This window comes from Rhodnius prolixus, unplaced genomic scaffold (assembly GCF_049639745.1).
Source record: "Rhodnius prolixus isolate KJV_2025 unplaced genomic scaffold, Rpr scaffold_1, whole genome shotgun sequence".
Taxonomy (NCBI): domain Eukaryota; kingdom Metazoa; phylum Arthropoda; class Insecta; order Hemiptera; family Reduviidae; genus Rhodnius; species Rhodnius prolixus.
In genome coordinates this window covers 50,419,016-50,440,857 of record NW_027411581.1, presented here as the reverse complement: position 1 = coordinate 50,440,857, position 21,842 = coordinate 50,419,016, and the positions used below count along the sequence as shown (strand labels likewise).

At 34.3% G+C, this 21,842-nt stretch overlaps 1 protein-coding gene across 2 annotated transcripts in view; it reads left to right on the top strand.

Moving 5' to 3' along the window:
* The window catches only part of LOC141449283 (uncharacterized), a 156,697-nt gene that overhangs the window by 31,009 nt on the left and 103,846 nt on the right, over positions 1-21,842 (top strand). The window contains exon 3 of one of the 2 annotated variants that reach the window (XM_074118549.1): positions 6,222-6,279. Coding sequence is in view for 1 of the 2 variants with exons in the window: in XM_074118543.1 (XP_073974644.1) it covers positions 10,860-10,908 (49 nt within the window). In the remaining variant the exon portion in view is untranslated. Of the gene's footprint in view, positions 1-6,221; positions 6,280-10,332; positions 10,909-21,842 lie in introns of those variants that run through there. The other variant, XM_074118543.1, reaches the window with a different exon arrangement.

Here is a 21,842-nt window from a genome sequence, read left to right as displayed (position 1 = left end):
TCTGCACATGGTGAAGGGAGTTTCTTTCGTCTTAGGCTTTTCCTGTGGTTTTCTTTCTAGCCAATCTTCAAGACAGTTCTTTAGTGTTTGGGTTTGCCGGTTGGTGTAATAACTCTAGCAGCAGCAGAACGCAGTGTTTAGAATGTGGAAACGCTTTTCTCTGTTAGAAACTTGATGCTCTTAGTATCTTCACTCACTAGCCAATAGAGGGAAACTTAGAATCCAAATGTCCTGCTTTTCCTGGAACACACAATGAACAGGTGGATGGGTTTAGGCAAATATTGTTATTAGCGAACTCTTTGTCTCGCCAAATCTTTATTATACGGTGACAAAATGAAAACCATTGTCTTCCATTAATAAAGAGACATCCCGGGTTCGCATCCAGCTGCTGACCCTTAGATTTTCTCTTGTTCCTATTGCTTTTCGCTTCTTAATGTTCACTGTCCGGTGATGGACTGTGTTGTCTGTAACGAGAGGTGTCAGATACTGACGCGCCTTAAATAATTAAAAAATGAAATATTAATAACAAAAAATAAAAAGGCAAAAAACAAAGATACATACTTCTTGGAGAAACATTGGCTAAAGAAATATAATAAACTTCATATTTTCGTATAATTAAAACTGTCCGGTAGGACAGTTGTATAAGGGTTGATCATCAAAAACTGCAGGAAAAAGCGTAACGTTGAAAAACACCCAACTTTGACAATTTTTTTCTCTTTTTCTATAAAAGATAAAATTCCCAAATTTTCTTTATAATGTAGGGCAAATCCTCCTTAATAACTGTAATTTTTTTGCAACAACCTAGATCTGATAGATTTTGAGAAAAAAGTTGCCGAAAATGTGCAAAAACGGCATTTTCAAAAATTGTTGTTGTTCTTGTTCTTCTTCTTGTTGTTGTTGTTGTTGTTGTTACCTTTTTTGTAAACTGCGTAGCGCCTAAACGCGTGAACCGATTTTCATGAATGAGGTGTCATTCGATTCGGAATTTTATGTAGATGTGCCTTTTGGGGGTCTCGACTCTGTACATCGAATGGGAGAGGAGCTAGCCCCCTTTATGTAAGGCCCCCTCCAAAATTATTATTACTAATTACTCTGTAAATCTTAGCCCGATTTTGATAAAATTTAGTAGGATGATAGGGTTAGGGCTCCCCTACATAACATTAAAGCGACGATCTAATCTTACACTTGTTAAGGGGAAGTATAGCAATCGTTTCAAATTATCGACACGTGAACTGATTTTCATGAATAAAGTGTCATTCGAATCGAAATTTTGTACAGATTTGCATTTTAAAAGTCTCGACGCTACGCCTCATAAGGAGGAGAGTTTGCCCCACCCAAGTAAAGCCCTTTCTAAAACTATTATTACCAATATTTCCATAACGCTTAGTCCGATTTTGATAAAATTTAGCACGAAGAAGTGATTAAAGGTCCTCTACGTGGCAGTGAAGTGCCATCATGCTCTTACACCTACTAAGAGGAAGTCTTGCAACTGTTAAAATTATCAATGGGTGAACCGATTTACATCAATGAATTGTCGTTCGATTCAAAATCTTTGCCTCTTTGCCTTTTTGGGAGAAGTACTGTATTCGCAGTTTGTTTTTCTTACTCCTCTTAAAAGGAAGTACTGAAATCGCAGTTTAATTTTGCTAGTTACGTACAAATACCTTCCTATTTTATTCAAAACGCTTTCTCAAAAAAATTGTTATTGAGGATGGCAACTATAATCATTCTTTATAAAGATCTCTCCAGTGGTAGTTACGGTTCCGACTTAACACCTTTTCAGGTTATAATGATAGAATTGCTTATTCCAAATTTTAAACAAATCTGTAAAGCAGATATGTAACTTCGCAAAATAGACAAAAATGAAAATCTATCCAAAAGGTACAAAAATCTCCTTAACAAAAACTTACAGTTTTAAAAGTTAAGTATAAGGGTTGATTAAACGCCAAAAGGTACACAAATCAGCTAGTACCCAACATTTCATTCATGCTTAGTTCATATAATTTAAGTAATTTTGCTGCATTAACTTTTCCTTCACATTTTTTAGAATTTATTAGATGTCACAGACCCTTATGCTGGCCAGTTCATTCATAATATTATTTTGTTATAATTATGATAAAATGTATATTACATCCGTTTTTAAATAGGTACTTTATTTTAACTCTATTCCGAATTATTCTTCGGATTTAGCTTTAATTTGCCCTTTATTCTGAGATGTCACATATATACGATATATGCAAAAGTAGAAAAAGACAAAGTTAGAGTCGGCTACTGTTTAAATTTGAATCACGGATTTAAAAGAATATTTCAGTGTTGAATTCGTTTTACCGAAATATTCGTGAGCACAAATAACACACAGTTAATAACAAGTAGATTATTCAACAATAATGATTCATTTCTCAATTGTAATTTAATTTAGACCCCCTAATTTTACTTATAGTAAAATACTGGAATAATTAGATGTCCTAAACGTATGCATATCTCATTTATTTTATATTACATGTATACAACATTGTGGGAAGAACACCTAGATTGAAAATGTAATTGAAGAAAACCATATTATTTGCGATAAAGCCAGATAATTATTACCTTTAATTATAAACGTTTGGCTACTACATAAAATAACAATTACTTTAATCGAAGAATGAACTTAAACAGACGATTTAAAAAAATAAATAAAATAAAATAAATAAATAAAATAAACAAAATCATTGATGTATGTTGATGTAAGCATTTTTTCAAAAAGTTTTTGAATTTTTTAACCTGTAATTAATAGTTTGATTATTATAGATTAATAGATATTAAAGTCAATCTACAGTGCTACTTGAACAAATATTTTGTAGATAAATATGGCCAGCATAAGGGTCTGTGACATCTAATAAATTCTAAAAAATGTGAAGGAAAAGTTAATGCAGCAAAATTACTTAAATTATATGAACTAAGCATGAATGAAATGTTGGGTACTAGCTGATTTGTGTACCTTTTGGCGTTTAATCAACCCTTATACTTAACTTTTAAAACTGTAAGTTTTTGTTAAGGAGATATATTTATATATTTTTAATATTCTACATAGAAAACAGTTGCAATGAAAAAGACTTTAATAACTAATTAAACTAGCCTCCATTATCAGGACGATACCAATAAACGCTGATTCTTGATTGGACCGTGCACAGCTATAGTGTATTCATAGTTCGCTAGTATTGAGTTATGGCACAAGTGTGTTCTTTGGGACACACTCAATTACAAAATTCCCCTCCATTCATGACGACATCTTATAACCAACCACAAATAAAGCAACAGGACATGAAATCTCCCAAAAAAAGCGCCAACATCCTCAATAAAATATTGCCAGTCTCCTATCTAGAGGGCTGTAATGTTCCTGTGAACTAAATCTACCATTAAACTATAACATAACCAGCCGCAAGTTCGATGACATTTTTAAAATGTGAAATAAAAACTGTCACAGAGTATATATAAAATAGGCGTGATCTGCTGTCATCTGCGAAAATCCCACCAACTCAGGCTCAGATTTTTCTTAGCCAATGGTAGCTAGATTTACCAAACGATTTCTGGAGGTGAGGAAATACCTGAAAATAACGGCATTACCACCATCCTGTTTAGCTTTGCAAAATCGGTATAAATCATTCATCTAAATCAACCCTTTATAAAAAAAGATGTTCCAACTACTTTTCTGGAATAAATGCCAGATGAGTTAGCGGTATCTAAAAATATCGGGCACCTATTTTACAACAGAGTTTTTCTACGCCTATGTATCAAACTGTATTGGCAAATTAAAGTACTTAGCAGGAGACTAGATAAATACTTTTTATGTATTTATTATTCTAATGTTAACTGCCAAAAAGAAGGAAGAAAAAAGTAAGTTGCATCTTTTCTAAATTCGAAGGAATTTTTACCGGCAAACGCTGATTTTGGTGTTTAACGTGTGGTAGCCACACATTAGTAGCTCATTAAAATTTATTTTATATTATAGGTGATACTAAGACTACAATCCTTGATAACCAGACAAGGACCACTCATGAACATTTCCTTAGAGCTCGCATAAGCTCTGAGGGACTTCAAACTGGGAACAAACTTATTAATATGCAATACTTTTTCCAAACTTTTTTGTCTGTAATTTTATCGGTTGCGGTCCTTCATCGCTCCAATTGGAAACCAGCCTTAGAAATCACTTCGCTCAGATTAACAGTTCTGTAATCATTATCATAGTAAAGAATTAATAGTGCTGACAATATGGTTAGGAGCCAAGGGATTAGCTATACGGTTAGCGTATTGGATTTCCACGCGGAGGTCCCGGGTTCGAATCCAACTGCTGACCCTTAGATTTTCTCTTCCTAGGAGCTTATTACAGTTCACTGTCCGGTGATTGACAGTGTTGTCTGTAACGAGAGAACACTGTCCGGAGCCTGGCATTGCACTAAAAAAGCTCCGGGCGCCAATAACCTCAGATGTTGATGCGCCTTTAATCAATAATAATAATATGGTTAGGTCCGCAGTTCTGGATAACATCTTTGATTACATCCGTCGTTGCACACAAGTTTTATTGTATCCCTAACCGGACTATAATTTCGGACTTTCGCCCATCATCAGAAGTAGAAGATTCAGTTTGGTGTAGAGATTTCGATTTCAGTTATGTTTCCTTCCTGCACTATACTAGCTGAATGAGAGAGGTTACACGATGTGAACATAAAACACATACCATGTAACCTTAATCTTTTAGCAAATGTTCGAGTCCCCCCGCTAAGCTAAGATGAATTACGGTGATACAGGGTTCGATTCCCGTTCTAGATCTTGGGTTTTATTTATTGCATTAAATGTGAAAAAAGTATGTTTGCTAAACCTTACTAGGTAATTTGCCTATAAGCCCGCTTGTAAAATAGGCATTCTTTACTTTACTTTTTATTCAGACAGCAAGTGTAGTGCGTGACAGAAGTCGAAACTGTACTCAAAACTGATTAATTTATCTATGATGCTGGATGTAAGTCCGAAACTGGTTTGGGACACAATAAAGAATTATGGATTGTCTCCTCTTCCGAAAAAGAGAAAAACCTTTCCATTTATGGATTTTTACTTTTTTGTGAAAATTGCGGAAATAATTTCCTTAATCTACGCACACACGCTGTACTCATGTTGGTCTACAATTTTAACTTTTTCCCCGGAAAATTCCATTTTTTCAGGGCACTTGTTAGGAAAGGTGAGAATTCTCCCCACTAAATTAATTTCAGTATAATGTTCGGTTCTCTGAGTTTAATTTCATAAAAGGAGAGTTTAATATGCTGAAAATACCAAGTCTGTAGATAAGTCTTAAACCGGATGTTCCTCTGTACTTAATGGATGTTTCATTTATCTTAGATATTTTCTAAAACTCGTTTATTGATCAATTTTTTTAAATTTTTAAATAATTTCTGAGTAAATTCATTGTGGGCTCGTTGTGGTGTAAGATAAAATGGTACCTTTAAGTCTGTACTTTGAGAAGTACGAGTATTGTAGGGCAAAAGTATTTGTGATATCTCCATAGATTTTTCTGCAGTTGTTAATTACTGTTAGTCGTTAAGTAATGAGTCCATTATTATACTAAATTTAATCAAGATAGTTCAACTTTCTATCTCTGTTTTAGGAAGGACTGCAATATTGTATCTAAATTATAAGCTTCCAAATTTTTCACAAAAATAATACTATATACTAAATTTAGTAGAATGTTAATTTTAGTGTTCAAAATATAATTTTCAATTAAATTTTAAATGAACGACCAATTTCCATGCTTCATTGCTGGCAGCTTCATTTCTAAATATACAGTTTTGTTAAAATAAATTACTTTATAGTCAAAACTCTACATTAGAGGGCATCGTAATGTAACGATGCTACGGTTTCGGGCGAGAATGGCCCAACTTGTTGAAGTACAATTTAGTCGAAGGGAATCGCTGCGTCAGACTATTCTGTTCCCTCTAAAACATCGTCATGTAGGGCCAAGTTTATTATAAAACTAAAAAAAAACAACTAATTTGTGACGATGTTCTGGCTAATTCACAAATATGTTTTGCCTTGCTTCCTGAATGGTAGCATTCTTGAGAGATTATTAAAACAAAAAGGGAAAATACTATTGGTCATTGAGACTGTTTTGCTGTGTTACTTGCAAAGTTGTCTTGCTCTAAGACTATTTATATATTCAAATCATTTTTTAAAATCTCTTTTATCTGTTGTAGGAATTGGCAGTACGCTTTCTACCGCCACCCTGAGCTGCTCACCTCTATCTCACGTACTGTAAGTACCTTTCGATTATTCATAGTTCTTTATATAGCGTTTTATGTACGTAGCTTTTATTTATCTTTATATAATTAGCATATTACGAGTTTTATTCATTAATTTTATATATAAGTAAAAGAGCCGAAGATGTAAATCTTTACAATCGATAAAGTCGGATGCGCCCTATAAAATCGATTATTTATCTACTCCTCGCTGGCTGGCAGCTTAAATGTATATTTAATTTAGGTTATTATAATTTTTTGTTTTTTGCTAATTAAAAAATCTCTTCGTTTTATTTATTTGGCAATAATAAATTATTTGTGGACCCTCTTTCGTAAAAATACAGTAGTCATTTCTTCTTATCAAGCTTTTGCTAATGCTGGTTATTTTTTTATTAATTTATCTATTTGTGCCTACCAAAAGTTAGTGCAATTTTAAGATGCTCTTTATAAAAATTATTCATCTAATAAAATCTGATCTAGTTCATATCAAGCAATTTTTACAATATCTAATTCTTGTGATTCGCAAAACATTTGTGAAATATAAATTGATCATGTAAAAATGGAGAAATTTCTCTTGACAAATCGGCAACTTATTTTCAAGAAGATTAGGAATGAAATGAGTGTTTTATAAAGGTATCCCAGTGTGCCTGAGAAATAGCGATATTTTTACAAGATAAAGGATTAGAGAATTGAGAATAACTACCGAATTTTGTATGAACTGGTACGAAGTGATTAACAATTTTCGGTCACTAAGGAATGGCCATCTTAGTTGTCGATGCAAGAAAAAAAAAACAAATACAAAGTAAACTTGGATATGTTTTGTGCGCGTGCAGGCAGATCTGTCGGAAAAATTTATGCCAAATAAGGGACTGCGACAAGGGGATGCCCTAGCCTGCCTTTTATTTAACCTGGCGTTGGAGAAGGCTGTGAGGGACTCTGGTATCCAAGCTAGTGGTACGCTACTAAATAAGACTGTTCAGCTGCTTGCACACGCTGACGATATCGATATTGTAGCAAGATCGATGAATGCCATGAAAGAAGCATTCCTGGCGATAGAAATGGCAGCCAGAAGGTTAGGCTTGGTAGTTAATGAAGGAAAGACCAAATATATGCGCACAGGATATAGCTCTACCAACCAGGAACAGCAGCAGACGATTGCGCATTACAAATTCGAGACGGTTAATGAGTTTGGCTATCTAGGGTCCCTAGTTAGTAGTGAAAATCAAGAGAGCCTGGAAATTAAAAGAAGAATTGTGGCCGCAAATAGGTGCTATTTTGGCCTAGTAAAGTACATTAAAAGCAAGCTTATCTCCCGCAGCACGAAAATTCAAATGTATAAGACGTTGATCCGGCCAGTGCTTATGTACGGCTCCGAAGCATGGACCATATCAAAAGTAGATGATAAGTCCTTGGCGGTATTCGAGCGGAAGGTTCTCCGTAGAATTTATGGCCCTGTACGTGATGGACAGAACTGGAGGATCAGGAAAAACCGGGAGGTATATGCTTTGTTCGAGGAGCCGGATATCGTCAAAATTGTAAAACTCGGAAGACTGCGATGGGCAAGGCACGTGGCAAGGATGGGGGATGAAGAAATACCCAAAAAAATTATTGATGGCAGCGAACAAGGTCCCAGGAGGGTTGGCAGACCAAGAACGCGATGGCAGGACTGTGTGGCAAGAGATGCTTTGGCATTGCTTGGATTCCGAACCTGGAAGGCGGCTGCGCAGGACAGAGACGCCTGGCGTGCACGTCTTGAGGAGGCCAAGACTCTTCATGAGTTGTAGCGCCATTTAAGAAGAAGAACTTGGATATGAAATTTTGCCGTTTGAGGAGAGAGATATTTACCTCACTTATTTGCGAAATCCATATTGTATGGTTCTCCGTCAGCAGATTTCTTGGATCACCGACTCTCACTTGGCTGATAAGAATTCTAGCTATAAGTGATCTGAAGAGTTCTTTTGAACCAATGAAAAGCGAAAAAATTATATTACTTTTTTTTTAACCGATTGGTAAGATACCGCAGACTTGTTATTGGTTTGGTTAGAAACAGGTGATTCTACGATGGATTTTGGATTAAAGTGTTCGTACAAAATAACATAGTTTTGATAATTGATCTTTTGGCTATTCCGGAGGATCACAAAAGTTTAAGAATAGCTTCTTTTTTTTTTTTAAGTCGAGTATTCGGTTATCTCGAGTAAGATGGGTAACTAAATGTTATGGAAGCAGTTTGTCTCGTCCAATTAGTTCTTTCTCTTGAGTTTAATATATGGGCTCCTACTCGAGTCTCTTGGCCAGATCTTAGACTGGCTTTCTTCGTGCACGTGCCACTCCTGACATACGAGTGGAGTGTTCAACTGTCTCAGATTTTCTGTACTAATCGCTCTTTTATCAGATTCTTTTCTTGATTTTTGTCTCTGAACTACGGAACATGGTTCAATTGGTAGATGAAAAATGTGACAACAGAATTTAATAGATTTATTTCTCGAATGACCTTTCTAAATAACACCTTCCAAGGGGTCATTTTTAATGTCACCCTCGTATTTAAAATTTATTCACTCTCAGCATTGTATACAATATTGATAAAGCAAATGTTTAAAAATTACATATTTTTAAAATAATAATTTGCAGTTTCCCAGAGCCGCATGTCAGAAGAGAAAAATGCACTGAGTCACATTTTGGAAATGGTTCAAATAAAAAGAAATATGGGTAGAGGGGAGAGGAGATGAGAAAGTCTGGCAATGAAGAGTGTATCAGTGTGAGTGTGTGTGTGTGTGTGTGTCTGTGTGTGTGAAACAATAAAAAGTTTATATTTCAATTTATTATCCCAAAAGCAACATGTTGGCCAACCCAGTTCACACTCTCTCAGTGCTTATTTTTTATTAATTTAAATATATTCTCATGACTTGTTATTTATTTTTAAAACGAAACCAAATTCTTATTACACTAACATGCCCTGAGATTAAAAAAAGCCACCACTACAAACTCACTAATTGAGGAGAGAAGTTATCCCGTGATAACACTCCCTAAGTCGTCTCCAGGGTTAGCTACTCTCTTCAGAGGAGAGAAAATCGTGAGGCTACTCTGGCTTTTTAATCGCCTTGGAGGATGATCTGGTAGGTGATGAGATGATAAATGGTGGACAAGATGATTAGAATGAGAGTGGCAAGTTCTGATGAAAACTTTTGTAGCGAGTTCTTGCAACCTGACCTACAAACGGAATTTCCAGGTCTGTGTGGATAGTTAGATTTGAAACGTAAAATGGAGCCGTTAACGATAGTGCGGAGAATTTTAGATTGAAGAGATTGCATTCGTTGAAGATTGGAACGTTTCGTTGAACCCCACAGTTCAATACCGTACGTCCAGGACGGGTTTTAGTATAGAATTGTAAATCAGTCGTTTGTTATTAAGTGAAAGATTCGAACGTTGGTCTAGTAGTCAAACAAATGCTAATTCTCTTTTTTTTAGCCACACTTCTATCCTTACATTCTAGGAAGATCCTGCAATGCTACTCTTCGGCTCAAACTCTGAATTTAATATAATGGCGATTGGTTTAGGAGTTAGGGAATTAAAATTAAGATTGATAATATTAATCACTTCACATGGGCCCTCATCTCAGTTTTTTTCCATTATCTTCCAGTAAATCGTAAATCCCTTCCTTCAGCTGACGAAATTCGACATTTATTGTACTCAGATGTACCTACTATATTTTTACTTTTTATTAAAAAATTATAATAAAGTTACTTCCCGTAATAAAAGGAAATGTATCTTGCCCTAAGAAATGCGACTTCTAGTCTAAACGCCTCATTTTACTGACTTCGTCCTTAACGTATAGATAAAATTAGTTTTTTTAAAAAAAATTATATTTCTGAGTAAATAATGGAACAGCAGTAGTTGTAGCCAGTAGCGCTTGGCCGTTAAAAATGAATTCAAATATTTGACAGGAATGGCTGATGTGTAGTAGATTAGTGAATAAGGTTGGTCAAAGCGTAGCGCTAGTGTAGCGCAGGTTTGTGACGACAGAATTGAGAAGTTGCTCTTTCTGGCAGAGTTTATTGTGAACGGTTGGATATGCAAGTGTGTGGCGGGTTATTGCCGCGCCAACAGAGGTTATTAAGGCGTGCGATTATTTAACGTCTTCTAGAATTATGTGGTGTAGATTTTGTAGTTTGTGAATAATATTTTTCTTTCATTTAAAGTAGAAACGGGAATAGTAACACTGTTGTTTTGTAGATAGGGATGCCAGACTTTTGGGGTAACATTAAAAGAAAAGAAATAAATTAATTATTGTTCCATTAGTTGATTTAAAGTTAGTCATTAAGAAGATTTAGTACTTTGCAGCGGTCTAATTGCGGTCTAGATCGCTCAACTTGATTTGATTACAAAGTGGACTTTTTTGTGAGTGTGACATTTCGTCTTTAGTTTTTGGCCAACTACATTTACATTCGGTAAAAAAAAATAAGAAGAGAACACACGTGTTGTGCACGTGGCAAAGCTAAACAAACCAAACGAGAAAAAAAGGGTGTGTTTGAATGTTGTTGTAAGTAATGTGTGACGTGTATACGAGGGCCGCCACGGCTGAGACGTGATGGACCGACAATGCCCGTATCATCTTCTCACTCGGACCTACCCTGCCAACACTGTCAAGGTAACGCCTATCTTATCTAGCTCTGTGTGTGTGAGAGAGACCCTCCTTCTCCAGTAGATGACAGTTATATTTGTTTTATTCTCGGCACGATTCATACTGTCGGTGCATTATGATATGATCATAGTGTTTCATTTTATCATAACTGATGCACCAGTCAAGCTTCCTGACTCGTCTCTGCTTTTCAGCTACTTTATTGTCCGATTTAGGTTTGGTTGTTTTTTGCTCTTCTGGTTGCAAATTCTTGGCATTTCACCGAGTGTAGTTTTGACACTTCCAGTTGGTAATTAAACGCACTCTATAGAAAATCTACTCGACTTTTCAAGACCTCGAATTGCTGCGCTTGCAGTAAAGATCTCGCAACCTTTAAAAATTGTTGAAAAAAAAAAATTGACAGAGTAAAGAACTCTTACGTGGAACCCGCACTCGATTCTCATTCTCGGTTCTAGAGAACTAGAAGTTTTAACAACGTACTGAATTCGTAGTTACCACAAACCATTAACTGGGGTTACTTTAGCCCACTTTACCACTAATAACCTAAGCTTAGTTCTTTCTTATATCAACCGACTTATGTTACATATCCACGCCCTGAAGAAGACTAGAAATTTGACGAAAAGATGAATTTGTTGTTGTTTTATTATTTTGACCGAATCGCTATTTCAGTCCTAAATATTAATAGTTTGCGGTCACTAAACGATAACACAAATTCAGTAGTAGTAAGTAGCCTTTTAATACATTACAGAATAATTAAAGGAAGTATAGTCTTTATAATTGAATAATAAAGACATCAACCCTTAGATGGACGGAGTATGCGCGGACAATTCTGTTAAATAAGTAAAGAGTGAATAATAAGCATAGTAATGTATCAATATATTATATATTAAGGATAATATATCAGAAATTAATTGAAATATTATTCGGTCTAATAAATCAAAAATTAATAACTGCAATAACCAAATCATGGGTTACAATTATGCATATTTTGTATAATGAAAATGTCTCACCTATATCTAATACATAATTGTCTGATAAATGAAATATTATACCTCTTACATATTGACAAAAGGAGAATAAGTAAAATTATGAAAATAAATGATAAAGTGAATAAATACATAATAAAGGGTTTAACAATATTGTAATGAAATGAAAGTAGTTGTAGGACCACAGATCTTACAATAATTATCGGAATCACAAGTCAAAATCTTGAATAATAGATTAAGGAAAGCTTTGAAAATTGAAAAATGAATATTTAGACGCCCTGTTTCCAAATGAATCAAATATCCCGGAGTGCCACGAGAAAGAGAAAAAATGCTTTTGTAAAAATTTAACTGTACTCTTTCCGAATCTTCTAAATACCTGAGCGCCCATACAGGTGCACAGTACAATAATGTATTTTTCACTATTGAGTCGAACAAGTAAATTTGAGAATCCCATTTCTTAGATTTTTCTTTACTTAAAATTTGGACTGTCGAGCTAGATACTACATTAGATATACAAATGAAGCTCTGGGAAGCCTGATTAAATAGACCAGTTTTAAAAAAAGGTACACCTAAGTAGTATATAAATTGGCTAACAGTTTCAATCTTTACATTATTATAATAAAATTATCTTTTTCTGGCCGGACCACGACCCCTGCTGAATTTCAAATTGTAATGACAATAATAACCTTAGAAATCAGAATACAATTTAATACCTTACAGTGTAAAAATATTCCTTGTTTAAGCAAGTAAAGCGATCGTGTAATATAAGTATCGTGTGATATGAGTTTCAAATGATTTTTACGATTTGCGAGATGAGACGAAAACATAAGTCGCAATCTCTACACCATATTGATTAATAATCTACCTATGATGATGAATTAAAGTCCGAAGCCGGTCATTGATACAATAAATTTGCGGGATATTGACGATAAAATCACCGATATTGCCTGACCCCAGCATCGCGGACCACATTTTCAATATTCACATTGCTTTAAATGTATTTTAAATTTATGCATTTTCGTGTATTAGGTTCATGTGCTTCTTATGCTGGGCTAATGGAAGCCATGTATTTAGGCTTATTTTAATAAAAGGTCTTCTATTATTTTTTTTCTATCTCATTTAATTATACTGAACCAAAATAAACACGCAACAAATACTTCAATCCGAACATTTAGTTTCTCATGAAATTCCGTTAATCGTACTTAGATTAAAACTCATAAGTGGAAACTTCTTGAACAGTATTCTCCAGGGAGTACAAGGGAAAAGTAAATCCAGAAAGGATTTATTTTGCGCTTGAAAGCCCATCCATATCCTAATTAGTCCCTAGTTCCAAGCAACATCCATGGTTTTTTTTTGAATACCTGGTCATGTAGTCTACTCTTAGAACTAACCTCTACAAGTTTACTATTTACTGTTAAAACAGTCACTTAGTACTACTGTTGCTTACCTTCTATTTTTACAGTGGATAATAAATCGCTCATTATTGCTTTTAAATTAAAACAAAACCCAACAGATTTAAAAGTACCATATTTCCCATAAATTTTGCACACAGTTATTATTACTTAAGAGCAAAATTTCCAACTTGCCTCGAAAATAAATAAATACCTACATTTTTTCTTGCGTTGGCTTTAAAGTAGCCCCAATTTACAGTCCTATAAGTATTAAGCTACCTCTCCGGAAGCTTAAAAAAACACCAATTTTAAAAAATAAAAAAAATGTCCTGTCCTTAGTATTTAGTACGCTTAAAAAGCTCAGCAGGTATTGATGTTTTACAAGAACATCGCGTAAAAAAGCATTCTAAGTTCGCATTTTCTTTCACGCTATTTACTTCAATCTCAGTATTTTTGCAACACATTTAGTTCTCGTTAATTTTATTAAAGTGGTAAATGCATACTCTACATTTAAACGGTACTCTAGAGGAAAGCGGAATCGATTCCCCACTCTCATAAATTCCCTTAATAGAATTTTTAATCAACTATTTCTCAACGTCAATCAACGACTGCTCATCTGAAGCCGTGTTCGAATCTGCGGCTAGAACTAAAGAAAGAAACCTGCTAACATACAAAGAAAATATGTCCAAAGATATTATTTATCTATCGTCGCCAAACGAATCCTTACCCATATGTCATCTATTCGATATACGATATAGATGCATTGCCCCTAAAGTGAATTGCGTCAATACTTTTGTATCTTGACACTTAGTTATTAGCAAGCCTCTCTATCTTGTTTGTTTGGCTGATAGTACTTTGTTTACTTTGACATTATCTTTAATTTGGTGGCTTTTAGTAAATATTTTTTTATGCTTTTTATCCTTTATTTACTTACATTTCCTGCACATTAAGTGGATGTTTGGCGACATATTGTGAAGTTTACACTATAATTAAAACCTCTAATATTCTTTAGTTTGTATTACGCGTTCTTGTTAATAGTTAGCTAGATGTAATAAACAAAACTTGATAATAAAAATTGGCTGAATCTTTCAACATCATCACAGGCACCATCATCACCATTCAAAAGATTTAGTCAAAATTCTATCATCCGGAAGTGTATGTTAAGGTGCTGCAAGTTTACACTTTTCTATACAGGGTGTCCATATGATCTTAAAGCTCAATAAATGCGCAACTTTTTCTGAAATTATGTGACTCCTTGATTCATTAACTATTGAAAAAAATGCAGTTAAAAATTTTAACAAAAATCATCGAGAACGAAATTTTTAGACATTCAAGTAAAAATTTCATTGTTATAAGAATCGTTTTGAGGCTCTGTACCAACCATATTTATAGGAAATTTAATGCTCTTTCGTTTGAGAATTAGCAGATTTGTTTTAGGATAAAGGATAGAAAAGTTACGGCCGTTTTTATGGCGAAAAAACGCGAATATCGACGGAAAAGTTAAAAATGCAAATATCTTGGACACTATTGAGAATCGGGCCAAAGTGAATAGAATATTTTTTGTTGCATTTGAGCTGCTGAATCACCTCTCCAAGTTTCGACTCCTCCGTAGACACCCTGTATAATATAAGTAAAAATTGGCAGTTCCAATGCCCTTTATTTAAGATACTGTATAAAAAAGTTCTACAAATTAAGTATTAGGAGAAAATCTAAAAAAGTAGAAAATGAGGTTTTATTTTAGGTTTTGTATATTTTATTTTGTAAATGTTGGACTCTCTTATAGGCTTTAGATTAGTGGTTTATTCTGATTTTAGATCAAATAAATATAATTGTTCGCTATGACGTTTCGGTTCTGCTGCAGTTTTTCAAATAATTCAATTAAATGGATTTATGATTGCGTTAATTGACGCTTGTTTTAATGCCCACTTTCAGCGCTAAGTACTATTTGGAAATTAATTTAATACGGGCCAAAGAATTAATCCTTTCCTTCCATTGTGCTAAAATTCCAAATGGTTTCACAAATCATTGTTTTATTGTGCCATCATTATAGACTATTTGCAGTACTATATTATAAAAGTCTTAATACTGCTCAATAAAAGCGCTTGCAGTAAATCAATCACACAACCTTCTTGCCTTATGTTTAAGAAGAACATGTAAACAGTTTGCAACAAAGTGTGGGATATTTCAATACTCTATTTAGTTAGCACAAATATCAACAAACCTAACGAGAAACATTGTGCTGCTCTCATAATAACAGTTATTGCAATATAACCAAGTGCATGCGTTCAGCCAAATTTTCTCGTGCAATTCGTTCATTGGACCGAAGCCCCACAACTTCTTTTAAGTAAACAGTGCTCCTAGCGTCAGCTCTTTTATAAACATTTGACTCGGAATAAATTAATAATTGTGCTAAATTTGGGGTGTTTTTTCAAATTTTAAAAGTTTTAATTGTTAATTCGTACTAACTTATCCAAAATTAATAAACTATAAATATAACTCAAAGGTATACTTTGCCTGAATGCACCACATTTTTAGATGAATATGTGAGCTATTTTAGATTAAACAATTGGGGAAATGACTTTAGCCTATTAAGTTTGACTTGGTTCATAAATTGTCAAGTTTTGCTGAGAAGCGGAAGCACCTACAAAGAAGTATTTGATTTTATCCATCTTAGCACGCATATTTCTTGAATCCCCGACCGGTTTTGGACCTTCATCAATCAGCAAAGGTGTAGATTTTTCTATAGTGCGGAAAGTTTGACTTAAATTTGTGTTAACTTCTGGCACTTAACTTGCTGACTGAGTGTGGGTTGTATGTATGATATGTGTGTGTTACATATAAACGTAAATGAAGTCAAAATTTTGTTCATTAAACTGATTAGTCGAGGACTGATAATGGATAAAAGTCTGAAATCGGTCAGAGACACAAGAAATACGCGCGCTACAGTGGAAATAAAATCAAAGATATTATCACTGCGGATCTTAACCACATTTTCAACCATTCCGTTTGTTTTTGTTTGTATACCTCGCTGAAGTTTGATTCATGGTTCCAAAATTGATGAAATATTTCACTCTTCTAATTAATTGTAAGTGGGATTGTTTATTTTTCAGGTCCATTTTTTTTAATCATTAGAGCGGTATGATTTCATTTCAAGAAGTGGAGAGAGGCTAATAATTTAAAGAATATATAATATTTAGTGCCAAATATTTGCAAAATTTTCTTAAAAAGAAACACTGAAATGTTAAAGGCTGTCCACCACTATTTATAAACATAAGTAAATTCATCATATTTTAATCCTTGAATATTTTTCTGCCCACAATAATAAAAACTGTTTGATTTCTTGCCAAACAATGGAACAGCTTATACTTTTTTTTAATTGATTTTATTTATTTAATTTTTTAAATTTAATTCATTAACACCATAATTAACTGCTTAATTCTATCGTATATTTATTTATTTTTTTTAATTATTATAACTACTGCTAGTTTTCAGTTTCTCTTACCCTACTGGAAGAGAAAGTGTTGCGATCGTGCCGCTTGTAAATTTTTTTTTTAGTTTTCACCGAAAATAATCCTTTTTTTGAAGTCGCCTGAAACTGGAAAAAGTTGTTTTGACAAATTATTTGTCAGTCTGTGGTTGGTTAGCACAACTCATAAAAGGAAAATGTCATAATCTTTAATGTTGATATTCTGTTTCGTTGCCACTCTACGATCTGGCAATTATATTTTGGACAAAGTAAACAAACTGGAAGTGCTACTTTAGTCAAATTATTTTAAATTTTTATTTTTCACCCACAAAATGGCCTTAACTCGTAGCGAGTAGGTAACTATAAAAAAAATTAATTATCCAATTGAAAGAACGCTTATTTTTCCAATGAATGGGTTTTACTATAAGAGAGAGCTTAAAATTAAACTTATGTCATAATTTTTAAAATACAAAAAAATAAATGTTCACTAAATCTTTACAGGCAACTAAAACGCACTAAATCTAAATCGGACCTAAATCTAAACTAACCCAACAAACTAATCCTCTACAAGACTTTACTTAAACCCATCTGGGCTTTCGGACGAGAACTTTTTGGGGCTCAACTAAACCCTGCAATATCTTCCGCATCCAAACCTTCCAATCAAATGACCTCCGCCGTATTTTTAATGCTCCCTATTAAGTCCCTAAACCTCATCTTTAAAGGCACAATGAGCCTCTTGTGGCTGGGGTGACGTGGGAATAGGGTCCCGCCCCGTCATTTTAAAATCTAAAAAAAAATCTAAACCTCATCCTTCACAAAAATTTAAAAATATCCCTTTTATCGCCGAATCTATCCACTCACGATTCCCCAATTTCTTCAGAAGCCTATCCTGCCATCCCAATTCAACAGCTGGAACTCTTTCTTTCCTCATCATTCCATCCTGATAATCCACCACGACATCTAAAACGGCATTGGCATCCTGATCTCCTATCTAGATAATTCCATTCACTAAAATTCCCGTCAGTGTCAACATTGGCTGATTTCTTTCTCTCTTCCTGTGTCCCTACGGTTGCGTTGTGCATCGGCTATGCCAGGCACCTTTCGCATCATGTAATTTTAGTTTAAAAAAAAATAATAATAATAACATTCTACGCTATCTAGTTTTGAAGCGTTACGGTGCCAAATCTATTAAAATATTCAGCAATTAAGGTTTACTTGTCCATGAGCATTTTTCACATTTGAACCAAGTGAATATGTGGGAAAATGAATTATTAGTTATATTATTATGTTTATTATTAAATTAATAATAATAACAATTTATTATTGTTATTATAAATTAAACATTAAGCGAGGTTAATGTAAATGATAATAACAATTTTCTTTTAATTAATCTCTCTTAAATCTAATTATCTTTTTTAAATAAATTATTCTAATAAATATTTTTTGTTAGCGTATTGGATTCCCTCGCGGAGATCCCAGGTTCGAATCCAGCAGCTGACCCTTAGATTTTCTCTTCCTAGGAGCTTTTCTTACAGCTCACTGTCCGGTGATGGACAGTGTTGTCTGTAACGAGAGGGCACTGTCCGGAGACCGGCTGTGCACTGAAAAAAGCTCCGGGCGCCAATAATCCCAGATGTTGACGCGCCTTAAATTATTAAAAAAAAAAAAAAAAAAAATTGTATAGTATATTTTGTACAAATTCTGTACCTGATTGGTGGTAATAAATTAAAATTAAATTCATCTTTATTATGCGAAGAACCAAAAATATATAGATATATATTGTTTTGTTTCTCAGTTGAAAGTAAGAGTTCTGATTTTTGGGCCGAATCCTCGCTATTATCAATCCACAAAATTTGGTTGCTAACAGTTACATGGGAAAAAATACTGGTGATTTTATCATGACATAACTAATCGTAAAGCTCTCTTATAGTGGACATATCGTTCTATAGGGCTCGTTAGTATGGAAGTTTAGCTGTGGAACCAGTTTGGTTCATTACAATGGAACATGTTGTAGACCAGATTTCTTTAGATATTTGTGTATTAATGTGTTTTATGTCTTTAGATTATGTGTGGAAGTTTGGTTGGTTTGTTGTTTGTAAAAGAGCTGGCTCTTGGGGAAGAGGAAGTAGATTAAAACCACAACAGATATTAAGAGACTAAACTGTCTACTTGCACTGCTTTATTTCCTGGTTGTGGTGCATAGAAATATAGCACTACGTCAACAGGAGAGTGGCCGCCACTTCCAGCAGCACGTTGTGGAGAGAACGTGGTTGCTTATGTTTGGCCAGTGCACCCCGCTTTACCAACAGCCATCCTGGAATGCTCTTTCACCAACTTGAACACTCACTATATTTAGACCATTCTCTCCACTTCATCCTCATCCTCTCTTCTGCCACTAAACATTTAAGAAAGAACATAGCGTGCTTTTCCACATGTTTTAACTAAATTTATTGCTCTTTTAATTATGGGTTTTTATAAAAAAAAATAAACCAAAGTATTGTTATTAAAACAAAATATATATATAGTCTCTTTTATTCTTGTCAACACTATCTTTCATTAAGAGCACATAACACTGAGCGCATAATCTCGTGCAGATTTCATTTTTATATTTGCCCACCATAAACATTTGTATTTGGCAATTCTGAGTATGTTCAGTGATATTAAATACATGTTTATTCATTAGTTTGTTATCTTAAATTATTTTTATTTTGACAAACTAAGAATATTTTTGTTTACCGACTTATGTTGACGCTTCTAAAGTAAAAACTAAAAGAAATGGATGAATCTTAATTTTAGAATGATTCTGCCTTCAGGATATTTTTTTTTAATTCAGACACTTTTTTCAGCAGGAAGATAAATAATACAGACCTATACTTCTTTTTCTTTTTTTTTTTTAGATTCGTTAATATTATTTAAAAAAATAATATTCGTCACTTTTATGTTAGAATTATTCAAACTTCTTTTTGAAATTGACTTTTTAAAATGTTGAACCATCCATCTTTCTATGTAGTATTTTTTCAAGTTTCTAAATTGACGTCCTTCGATGGCGTATAGCTCCTAGGTCTGTAGTTACTTCTTAAGAATATTGTTTCATCGTTAAGCATTCGCCACTTGTTATTTCTGCGTGAGACAGAAAGCTGTCAGTTCATCCTCAGTCCACCATACCTGTTTTGCTGGCCGGTACTGCCTTTTCAATCAAGACCTGAAATTTTGGGTTGTTTCTGACAGAAACATTTTCATCCTGCCGCAGAAATGATGGTGAATAACTAAGCAGTGAATTAAAATTGTTATAAAAATTTCCTCCTCCTTATTTCATTTGACATTTATGGATAATCAGATGAAATATATTAGAGCGTATCGAACAAGGAGCCATTCATGTATGGAGATCCGTTTCCATGTATGGAAGTTGTAAAAGTCATTAAGTAAAAAAAAAAAGTATCCTATGCATGAATAATAATAATAATAATATTTTAGGGAAGGGATTAGCTATGAGGTTAGCATGCTGGACTCCCACGCGGAGGTCCGGGGTTCGAATCCAGCTGCTGACCCTTAGATTTTCTCTTCCTAGGAGCTTCTTACAGCTCATTGTCCGGTGATGGACAGTGTTGTCTGTAACGAGAGAACCTTGTCCGGAGGCCGGCAGTGCACTGAAACAAGCTCCGGGCGCCAATAACCTTAGATGTTGACGCGCCTTAAATCATAAAAAAAAAATAAATAAATAATTATAAAAAAGATAAAAATGGAGAATAAATAAAAATAAAATCACAAAATTAAAAAATATAAGTAGAAAAAAGAAGGAGCGAAATATTCAAGAAAATACCCAGTCGATTCTTTGACCCAAGTTATAAATCTGCAACTGTACAATAAAATGGTTATAATTAAAATAGTTATAAAATCATAAAGATCGTTGCGCTTTTTTGAGACAATATTCAAAAAAGTCCATTTAGTAGAGTTAGAGTGATACTTTGGATTGAGAGGTTCCGAAGTGTGTCAAGTCTGCAACCTATTACTTATGGGTGCAGAGTAGGTCTCAGGAGTGGGCAGAGTCAGGCAAAGGAGTTCATTAAAGGCTATTCGCCGAGGCTGACTGCAGAATTATTCCGTCAAGGCCGTGGGGCTATAAGGATTATTGTAGGCCTATTAAATGGCCACTGCAGGCACAGAAAACACATGCAGATGCATGGGCCTGGCAGATGATAGCCTCTGTAGGTTCAGTCAGGAAGCGGAAGAAACGGCACTCTGCACGTGTTGCGTCAGTGTGAGGGGCTAGTCTGGCTAAGGATGTTACTTCTCGGGGAGGAAAAACCAAGGCCTGTGAGCTTTACCCAAATGAGTCGCTCTCCAGCATTAAGAGTCTGATCAAAAGGACAGGTCTGGAGGATGAGCTTTAGAGTGAGGGGAGCCACAATAGATCCAAAGGGGTCGCAGTGGCGTAGGCCTTGAGGCCACCCTAGTCTAATCTATCTATCTATCTTGGGTTGAGGGATTTATGTTTCAGTCGGGGCGCCCGGTGGCGCTAAATAATATATACTTCAGTTTCCGCTTCCTTTTGAGATATTTTACCACACACTCTGAAAATTTTCTAAAAACTACAAGGATTATTAAATGGAAATATAGAATTTTAAACTATTTAAGGCAACATTTTCAGCCCCAGTGCAATAAAAACCTAATTTGCCAGCTTGAATTTTCATTTTGTTTCATTTAAATTTGTTACATAAAATGATTAGGCCAGGTCATTTTCTTAATTATGCTTGCAATGTGGACTTAAACAGAAAAATACTATAATACAAAAAAAAAATGCGCCTTAAATCTAAACTGGTTAGAAAGTATGCTATGAGTGTATGGCTTGCCGGTATTGCAGGCTAAGCTATCTACTTGCGCCTTACAGAATTGTAACAAGGAGACGGTAAATCAGCCATTGGAACTCTTGTTGATCAAATGATTTTCTCTGTTACGTATTTTCCCCTTTATTATGATTTCTACGTTGTTTATTACTGTACTTAAGTTGCGTATAACTATATTTAAAAAAATTCGTTGAAGCTGGTTACGAAAAAAGTAAATACAAAAAATTGAAACATTAATTCACTGAAGTAGCACTTC